The sequence below is a fragment of the Sitodiplosis mosellana genome, unplaced genomic scaffold, assembly GCF_009176505.1.
Source record: "Sitodiplosis mosellana isolate CC-2019 unplaced genomic scaffold, AAFC_SMos_1.0 Smas_scaffold_6150, whole genome shotgun sequence".
NCBI classification, from domain to species: Eukaryota; Metazoa; Arthropoda; class Insecta; order Diptera; family Cecidomyiidae; genus Sitodiplosis; species Sitodiplosis mosellana.
This window is the reverse complement of record NW_022601391.1, coordinates 822,834-833,602: the sequence shown is the minus strand read 5'-3', so window position 1 is coordinate 833,602 and position 10,769 is coordinate 822,834. Positions and strand designations below refer to the sequence as shown.

Sequence of the window (10,769 nt, the reverse complement as noted above, 5' to 3'; positions counted from 1 at the left end):
TTTCTGTTTTTTTTTGCTTCTTTCTGGCGTTATGTTTGGTTGGTTTTTGTCGCGCTCTCGTTTCGTATGCCAGAGAGTGTGAACAGTGCAATAAAATTCCATTGCCGCATGCCGTTTTGAATACATTGTTTTTAAATTAAAATGTTTGTCGTTTTTTTTTCGATTCAAAATCTCAAATCTCGCCGCTGTTGATGGCGACCTTTATCTGGCTTTACTAATTCTAATTAAAATGTTTCTTAAATAATCACGTGGCACAGAATCAAATATCGTGGATTCGACGAAGAGACTGGCATATATTGTCTTCGGGGGCCCAAATGTACACGAACGATGAGAGGTTTGCCATATTACATACACCTGGCTCGAATACGTGGACACTGCAAATAAAATTCGTTCAGCGTCGCGATCACGGCATGTATGAATGTCAAGTAAGTAATTTTTGTCTATCTCACATTGTGTTTAACCATTAAGACGACGAAAAAAAAATGAATCCGAATGACGCTGTCTCTTCTGCACTCGCACAAGACTATTCGGCGAAGGTAGATTTCAACGGTTTTCCTTTTTTTCGTCATCATGCAAACGATTCTGCTGATGTGTTAAAAGCACGGCGTCGACTTATAATTACAATTAAAATGGCTTTCGATTATAACAATAATAGTAATAATTATTATTATTTGAAGAGTGCCACATGCACTGACGCTGTCACTGATCTCAATGGAAATAATTGTTTCGTATTTTCTCTCCGTTTCTATCTCTATGTCTGTATGTGCTTTTTACTGCCTTTTCATTGACGCCTTTGTGTTTGTTTGCGTTTCTTTTTGTATTCGTGCAGGTTTCCACATCGACAGGAGTTATATCGCATTTCGTAAATCTGCAAGTTGTTGTTCCTGAAGCATTCATCCTGGGATCTGGCGAATTGCATGTTGATATGGGATCAACAATTAATTTAGTTTGCATAATCGAAAAGGTGAGTGCGTTTCCGAATTATGACAAGAACTGAAAAAGGCATAGATTAAACAAACACTGACACATGCACAAAAGAAGAAATGTAATATATTTGTGACATGGAGATGAATTTCCATAATATAGAAACGCTTTTTCCATTCTTCATCTGTATTATCCATATTTCCATAATGCATTCGATCAATGAATCGACGGAGAACAAGAGCGAAGCCAAAAGCGCCCCATCGCACACATAACAAAACCACAGACAACCGGGGCGTACAAAGAGTGTACCGAAAGCGATAATCTGACGATAAAGCAAAGAGAGTCTTTTTTGTTTTTAGCTCTCTCTCTCTCTCTTGTTCTTTGTATGTTCTTCTCTTCATCTGAATTTGACACCATTGAAAAAGCAAAATGAAAACCTCCATCTGTTGCTAGAGATATCTGTTTATGGAGTCAGCTACTGAATAATTTGTATCAATTTACAATAATGAGCACAAAAGGCGACTGTAAAATTTACTTACACTGATTTTCCGGCCGAACGAAGTTCAGAATTCGTTATGCGATTGGCCGTACACTTCGGTGTATCGTCACTAAGCGGTGCGTTGGTGACACATTTTCTAATGAATCAAATCAACATTTTGGTTGATGTCTGCCACCCGTTTCTGGTACACACGGGCCGAATATGTGCGTATGAAATTGACTGAGTAAATGGTGACCGTGTGCTTTGATTATGATACGCAATACTGGTCGACTCGACTCAACTCGGCTCGACGATACCATACGCATGGAACATGTATTAGATGATAAACGATTTCATCCAAAATTCCAATTTATTTGAATCTGTTTCGACCTTCGCTTTTGGAACAAATCCCATAAGGGTTTTTCTACATATTTTCACCGCATCTCGTTACCGTTCGCCATAAAATTTGATCAAATTAATTTTTGAATAACTTTTCGTTCGCTTAAGAAGCGAACTATCGCTCTCTCTCTCTCTCTCTCTCTCTCCCCATACCTCCATCCCTCTCTCTTTGATGCCACTACCGCTGCCGGTATCATCATCATCACCGCCACCATCGGGGCATACTTAGGTGGTGCGGGCGTCGTGAGCAACTCACATGTACACATATACACATGTTTAAAAGTTTTTCAATATTCTTCTCACCTGCCAACCGCCGTTTTCTCGAACAACAAAATACGATAATAATAAGCTTTTATAAATATCGACACTAATTTTTGCGGTGTAAATCTCACTCTTTCTCTCAGTCCTTGGCGGCGTTGCGCTCACGTGTGCGAAGCATCTTAAAGGAAATTTCTTTATAAATAAAGCAATTCCGTCTTTGAAATAGAAGCAGGTAGTAAGTATATGACTACATATGTTGAAAAACGTGCGCATTTAACCACTTTCGACGAGATCGAATAGGGAAAATGCAACAACACAGAGAACACCGCTAACAATTATAACAAGAATGCCGTAGCGCACACAGGAGCTGATCCATACATACACAAAGAGAGAAAGAGAGGGAGAGATGAACAGGAGAGACAGAGGAAGAAGAGAGAGAAAAAAAACCTTTGTATCAACAGAATCAAAATCAACGAAGCGTAATTTTTCAGCACATTACACCTTTTAAAATACACCTACAATTTATCGATTTTATTTATTGCCAGCTTTATGGCCCCACGTTATAAATATATTCGTCATCACGGCTCAGATAATTTCTTTGAAACTCCACAATCATTATACACACGCTGATAGGTATGGTGTGTACCAATATTTGTGTTATGCGATAAATACGTAGTAATAATAACCGTAATATGTAATAATAATAGCGTCGAATTTTCAACAACCCGGACGTCTGCTGTTCATATTATTAGTTCAACATCCTTTGGATCGAAGCATGATGTGTACCAGAGTGTACCAAATCAGAAAAAAAAGAACGAAAAAAAAATTATGCACCGAGCGCACGCCAATCTATGGAGCTATTGGGAGCGATTGGGATGCTTTCTGCTCTCTTCGTGTGTTCCAAATAATAGTAATAACAATAATAATAGTGCATTCCGAAGTTGGGAGTAGTTAAGCTCGCAAAAATTCTCGCTTATTTTTATGGGGTGCTCATTTTTCCTCGGTAAAAGGTTTTCGTTCGTTTGCTCGTTCGCTCGCTTTCAATACTCCGCCATCCGTCCATCGTTTTCGCATCCACAAAATCAAATTGCAATGATTTCGAATGATTTGTTTGTTCAATTTGTACAACCACTACACAAATGGGTAATATCGTGTGATATGTGCGAATGTTAAAAGAGGGAAGGGGTACTTCGAATCTCTTTTTTTTCGTGCTCATTCATTTCTCTCTCTCTCTTTCTCTTTTTCGTTTTCGTTCTCATTCTCATTCTGATTCGGTTTCTGGTTGTGATGCCGATTTTGCACTCTCTTCACCCACCCCAACCGTCCCAATCACTCATTGCTATTCTCTCATTTTATTGACTTAAGGATGGCATGGTATATTTCATGACAATTAAAATGAAGTGAATGGAATTTGAATTCGTTTTTCCTCTCTTTGCTTTGTTCTACTACTTGTCATCACGGAAATAAATAGAGTCCAACACCGCCGCAATACGTATATTGGCAGAAGAACGACAGGATGATTAACTACGATGATTCACGTAGGGACATTACTATAGATACAATACCGGGCCTTAGAACACAAAGCCGCTTAATTATACGTGAGCCACAAATATCGGACTCGGGAAATTATACTTGCAGCGCATCCAACACAGAGCCAGCATCGATATATGTGTTCGTCTCAAAAGGTATGTACTTTTGGTAATTTAGTACATTGATATGCTGGTATTTATGTGTGTGAGTGTGTGTGAGTGTGTGCGTATTATATGTGGCCATTTTATTCCACCAAAATCATGGAATGCGAATATTTCAAGTGATTTTTGATTATTTCACGGTCTTTTTGCATTACGAATGGATAGACTATAACTCACTTTTAGGCCATCGCATGCTCTTTTGTATTCACGCAAACCCATATACACACTGAGAAAAACTTTTCTGAAACGATCACAGATGGCGTTTGTAAATGGTTTCTTTCCAAACTTTTTTATATGAAGGTTGCGAATTGTCCAACTTTTTCGGTGATATCGTATTGCAGAAAAAGTTTGACAATTCACAACCTCCATATAAAAAAGTTTGGAAACTAACCATTTACAAACGCCATCTGTGATCTTTTCAGAAAAGTTTTTCACAGTGCACACATACACAAACACTTCGGATTGAAATGCTATTTGCAGAAGATCAAGTGGCTGCAATATAGAGTTTACATTCGATTTCGAATGCTGATATCGACGGACTGATTTCGGTTGCGATATAACGATTTTGCAATACATTACATTAAGTAGAGCCATTAAATCCAATTTATGCATAACTCATTCGTCAGATGAGAAAATGTATTGAAATGAAACGAAAACGAAACAATCGCTAGCTACATATTGCAAACCATTGCTAATGTGCACCATATTTGTATAAACATCGCAAGCCGAAAAACAAAGATAACAACAACAATAGCCGCCACAGCAGCAGCAGCCGTAAAAAAAGAATGAAAAAATATTAAACCAGAAGCCGCTCTCCAATGAAAAAGACAACGTATAAAAAATGCGGCTGTTTCAAATTACTTCAAATATTGGTTTGCGTGGTTTAATAACCACTAGTTATGCAGCCACTAATGGCATTATACACACAAATAATTTTGATATTTTCCAATGGCATTCCAACATTGTTGCAATAACTTCTGGGTGCTCGCATTCGAAGCAACCGAACAGCAACGGCAACGGCAGCGGTAATATTAAATTAACGGGCCGACGAATACCAATTGGTTTCAAACTGTCCAATTGCTCAATGAGCTAATATTTAATCGGTAAATTGTGAATCGACTCGCCCATAATCCAGCAAATCGGTTTATGTGACTTTCCCAATTGCAACGTGGCGCAATATTCGCTCATTCTCCCTCAGTAAGTGAACGGCTGGGAAAAAAACTGACACCAACCGCACACAGAAAATAAATGTCGAACAGCCGCCGATGACCCATTTCTTTCGATTACCTAAAATTAAAATCACTGAAATTGAATCTGAGTTTGGTGAACAGTTGAAAAATTCAACATAAACCGGAAAATTGCAGAGAAAAAAATCGAATTGACACTGCAAGTGAACCGCAAAACAGAGCGAATCGCGTAAAAAATGAAAATATAAAAAAAATGAAGAAAAAAATTGCAACCAGTTCCAGTTGACTTTATCGTTTCACAATTTATAAGTTGTCATGAATTTCGAACTTTCAGGAGACAATATGGCTGCTATATCCAGACGAAAGCCAATAACGGGAACAAATTCTGCTGCTCAACTGAAATACTTCATTGAAAATTTATACGTTTCAAGTGCACTGCTCAATGTACTGATATTCAGGTAAGTTTTGTTCCGCTCCCATTTTCCGTTCATTTATTATTTCTATTTTTTTCTCGCTATCGTTCTCGTTATTTTCATTGTTTTTTTTTTTAATTCCTTGCTCCTTTTCTTCTCTCACTCACTCGTCTATTTTTTTTTAATTAATTGTATGTATATGAATGAGCGCCGGGCGCTCATTAGACGTGCTGGGTCAAATCAAAAACTTCATTTTTCATCATTAAGTGTGTTCATACCGCACGTCAGCACGGTCTTCTCAATTCCAATTGACTGATTCCCAATTTTTTCTTCTGTTCTTGCTCTTTGTTCGCACTATCTGGTTAAATGTGTGCTTTTACATTTTCCGAAAAGGATATAACATGTAGAGAAAAAAGGAAGCGCACGCGAACGAAATGCGAAACTTTGATAATTGCAAAAAAGAAAAATAAGAGGACGAGTGAAGAAACCATAAAATCGATAGCCTCTGTTTTTTTTTTATTATTTCATTCCACTCTTCGTCGAAACCGTTCGAAATTAGTTAAGAGCAGCTAGCTCAACCTATTCGAAAGTTTATGGCCCCAATGCACAAATTGCAAGCTCCAGTTTTGGGAGAGAAAAAGTCTGGAACAATAATAAAGTTTTCAATTTATACAAACTTAGCACGGAACAATGGACTTTCCGACTCGTCAAACACTATCGCCCAAACACCTCCCCCTCCACGAAAAAAAAAAAACAAGAAAGAAAACTAAGCTCAAGCTCTCTATATAGCGCTTTTATTTCTCTGTCTCTCTGATTTTCTTTGCAGATTCTGGTAATGCACTTGAATGAAATCATGCGAATCTCCGTTACGTGTACCAAGATTCAACCAAGATATTAAATAATAAAAATAGTATCAAATTTTAGATTAAATTTAGTTTCTAAGTTTCAAATGAAGATAAACAAGTGAAAATGGAACACTTTTATGTAAAAATTCAGACAAACAAAAAGAAAAACAACCAAAATAAATAAATTGAGAGATGAACAATTTCATCGTTTCTAAACCAAAAACTAAAAAACATACCGAAAAGGTGAATGTGGAGCAAAATTAAGCAGATGATTTTTTTTTATTGTTATATATAAATTATTGTATATGAATTAATTTATTGATCTCTATTTTTCCGAAACCAAAAACAAACAAAAAAAAACACGAAAAAAAAAACTCTAATTTATTGATAATTGTGAAAATTAAACACATACCTTTACCATCCAGACTATTGGGTTCAAAACATAACACAGAAGAAAAAAAAAACTTTTATGAGAATGTTGTAGTTTTTTTCTGCATATAAACCTTTCGATTTCTCGAAAGGCAAAATAACGATGAGACAGAAGATAACATGGACAGCACCGAGGACGCACCAGAAATCGGATGGAGACTGCAAGGAGTGAGAAGTTCTAAGTTTAAAATATACGGTTGGCTTTAATGACAACAAATTATAACAATTCGTTATACTAGTGAATGAAGATAAATGGTCACACAAAGTTTCTCATAGAGAAGAGTAAAGAAAAACAAATTTATTGTAACAAATTCTACATATATATTGAAAATTTATTTATACAATGTAGCCAATAATGAGCATCAGAGTCAGAGAAACAAGATGATAAAACAGAAACACAAAGAAACTCTGAACGTTTACTCTTTGTTACATCATTCAACTTATGATGAAAGACACTGCATTTAGAAATTAAAATCTTGTCCATTTCTCATTGAATAATTGCGTTAGAATGATCGGTCAAACAGAGAGATACACTCACTTCCACACACACTCACTCACACACAAACACATACACCGCCGGAAATTCCATATGCATTCTAGTGTACCTGACCAACACTAATTGGATACATTCGGCTGGAAGAAAATTTATAGCGAAAAAAAAGACTTTTCGCTGCATCTAAGACCATCTAAATACATTCCATCAAACAATTTCTATAGTCGAACAGTGGTTGTATTCAACGTTCATTTAAGTTATGTTCATATAATAAGAAGCAATAAGTTGAAAATATATATATAGAGGAGAAAAAAAAAAGAAATATATAAAAATATATAAATATATATACACATGATGATGATGTATCTATTCACAACTGGAGCAGTTGGAATGTGAATAAAAAAAAAGCAAGTGTTTTTGACTATTATCGTTTCGAAAGACTGAGTTATCAAGAGAAAATAACACAACAAAAAATGAAGAATATTTTTTATTATCAAAATAATGTGAATGGCCGAAGGCTATTGGATGCTCGTAATTTTTATCGGACATTCGTATTATATCGATGTATAACATGATGATTGTTCTCTCGTTTTCCACCCTCCCTCCCTCTCTCTCTGTCTTCTGTTTTGCATTAAGTCCATGCGTTATTATCATTAAAAATGTTTTATTTATTGATTCAAATAAATATTTACACACGCCGAATGAATCAAATTATGGATATTTTCCACATACCATTGCCATCATATATATTTATGTACAAAATGTTTTTGTGAAAATGTCCTAACTATTTTCCACTGCCTGCCCCGACCGAATCAACGAAGCATACACATTTGTATTCATTCGCATTCGAATTCGAATTCGAATTCGAATTCGAATTCGTAAATACGACAACACCTAGGGGGATTTCTCAACCAAAAAGTTTGAGCAAATGTGCAAAAATTTCTATTATTTCTTCTTTTTTATTGAAATTGTATGAAAATGTACTGAAATGACGATTTTGCTTGAATAAAAGTGTTGTGGAAGTGGGTTTTGGAGGATCCTCAGGATGGACCAGATCCGGTTTGAAATTGCCCTGGCCCATCCTGAAGATCCACTTCCAGAACCGGGAGCAGTTCTGAACGATCCTTGAGATCCACCAAAACCCAATTCCAGAACAATTTCATTGAAGCATAATTCAAAAGCTCAGTGTAAATGTAATTTACACGAATTGACAAAAATTGATCGAATCGGACCGAATTGAAGAAATTTTTCAAAATTTATAAGAATTCATTCATTTTATTCGTGAGAAATCCCCCTAGGAGAACACATATAAAATGAACACATGAACACATCCATACTTAACTAAACACATACATAACATCCATTGATTCCATGAGAAAAATGAAAAAGGGCCAAGCCACAAAAACAAAGACGATGAAGAAGAAGAGATAGACAAATAGACCCATACTCGAAAATTACAGGTTCACAAAAACACCAACTAATATGATGATTGTACATGAAAAATGGCGATTCGTTCGGTACGATGACTGTCCTTTTTTCCCCTTATACGGCAAACCTATCGCATTGAAACCCAATTGCCATCAAAGCTAAAAAGAAAAATGGATTTAATCATCTGAACAAGTTTGAGAATGATGATCATACCAACGACCAACGATTAGTCAACTTTTCTCAAAATGAATGAAAGAAAAAAAATGTTCTGACACCGCAGTCAATGAGAGAGTATGTCGAATGTAGTGTTCCGTGTCTGTATGCCTGTGGATTGCAACAACATAGCTTACATGCTAACAACAACAACGACATCAACAGCAGCAACAGCACACAAACAAGACATACAAACCAACACGCTATTATACTGTCGTCTCATCGGATGTGTGGCCAGGTTAGTCAAGGAAAAAAAAAATCTGTAGGAACTTTGATAAGCTTAAAAGTTATAAGCGTAAATCCTATTAAAAGACGTAGGAAAATGTTTATAACACGTACGAAAATGTTAAGACATACACACAAAAAAACATAGACAAAAACAAGAAAAAGAACAGATCAAAGAAAATAATAAGAAGACAAAAAAAAGAATCGTATGATACATCTCACTTAACAAACATACATATTTACGATAAAAATGACATTTTAGCGAAATTAAAGTAACATGAATTAATTTGATGATGAGGAAGAGAAAGAAGAAGAAATACATACAAAACCCATTTAATTGAATGATGACATGTACGAAAGAAGAAGAAAAAAATGAACATTGTTTTTAGCGAATTATAAACATACGAGCAAAAAAGGTCGGATTTATTAAAATAATTGAATGAGAGAAGAGAAATAAAATCATTTAAACAAAATGTATAAGTAAATAGTCGTTTAAAAGCATACACTAACAATCAGTCGACATAATTTCATTAGTATAAAACCCCAAAAATGCATGTATGTATGAGAAAATAAGTTGAACAAAAAAAACAAATCAGCAGCAACAACAGCCGTAGTACATTATGAACACATACATGTATTTGAAATTATTTATTGAGTGAATCAGAATCTAAGCATGTCTGTCGTGCGCGCATAAAACATGAACATCTCGGAAAATTAAATAAAATTCTAGGTCCCTGCATGTGGCAAACGCAAGCAAAAAAATATACGCGTACGTTTCGACGAAATGCAAACAGAAAAAAGAAACAACAAAAAAACACCGAACCAAATAAATATCCGACGGTATAAAATGATTAATTATTATGATTGTGCTATGTTTATAGCAAATTTTACGACCAATATGGTATATATTTTACCCGTTGAACCGTCAACTCTTTCAATGAAATTCTTTCCCCTTCTATTTCCATCTCTCACTCTCTACATATAAAATAAATCAATCTCTCTCGTGCTCTCTCTCACACATACACACTCTCTCTCTCTCTCTCTCTCTCTCTCTCGTTTCCATACAACGCAACACACAAACAAACACACTCAATTTCCTATATGACATCCAATCTGTGGAAATGGAAATAATATATTAATTCGCAAAAAAAAGGTTATTTATATTTCGAAAGCAAGTCACACTTGATGACGATATTTCAACCCGATGTTCATTGTATTTCGCATGAGTTTATACAACAGATTTTTCAGAGTAAATAGATGATAGATTGGAAAATCGCAAACCAAAATGATGACAAGTTTTCCAAATAACAAATTTAGACACAAATCTAACAACCACAACAATAACAACAATAACAACAACAACAACAAAAATTTAAAACATTTTCTATGTAAATATTATAATAATTAGATTCTATTTAAATTTTAAATGCAAAACCAAAACTGAAACAGAACAGAAACTACTAATAAAAATGAATTGCAATGATTCAAACGTACCAAAATGAAGAAAAAAAAAATACAGAAAATGTCTTAATTTGTATTTTATTTGAATGGTTTAATTCGGTGAATCAACAGTATATTAAGAGCATCAGCAGCAGTAGCAGTAGCAGCAGAAGCATCATCATCTGCAGCAGATCGTTTAATTAAATATAATTATTTGATATTCGGAGCGATTTTATTTTCCACTTAGCTTCGTGGGATTTACACTTATTTCCATTAACATATTAATGAACATTGAGCACTCACTCTTTGAGTGTATGAAGGTACAAATTATGACACGCAGGTG

General features: G+C 35.2%; 1 protein-coding gene across 5 annotated transcripts in view; it reads left to right on the top strand.

The window, feature by feature from the left end:
- The window catches only part of LOC129574000 (zwei Ig domain protein zig-8), a 57,690-nt gene extending 48,112 nt beyond the window's left edge, over positions 1–9,578 (top strand). For all 5 annotated transcript variants that reach the window (XM_055455256.1, XM_055455258.1, XM_055455255.1 and 2 more), the window contains 5 exons: positions 258–425; positions 830–964; positions 3,534–3,747; positions 5,275–5,398; positions 6,180–9,578. In XM_055455256.1, the coding sequence (XP_055311231.1) occupies positions 258–425; positions 830–964; positions 3,534–3,747; positions 5,275–5,398; positions 6,180–6,189 (651 nt within the window). In that variant the 3' untranslated portion in view covers positions 6,190–9,578. The remainder of the gene's footprint in view (positions 1–257; positions 426–829; positions 965–3,533; positions 3,748–5,274; positions 5,399–6,179) is intronic.
- Positions 9,579–10,769: the final 1,191 nt, after the last annotated feature.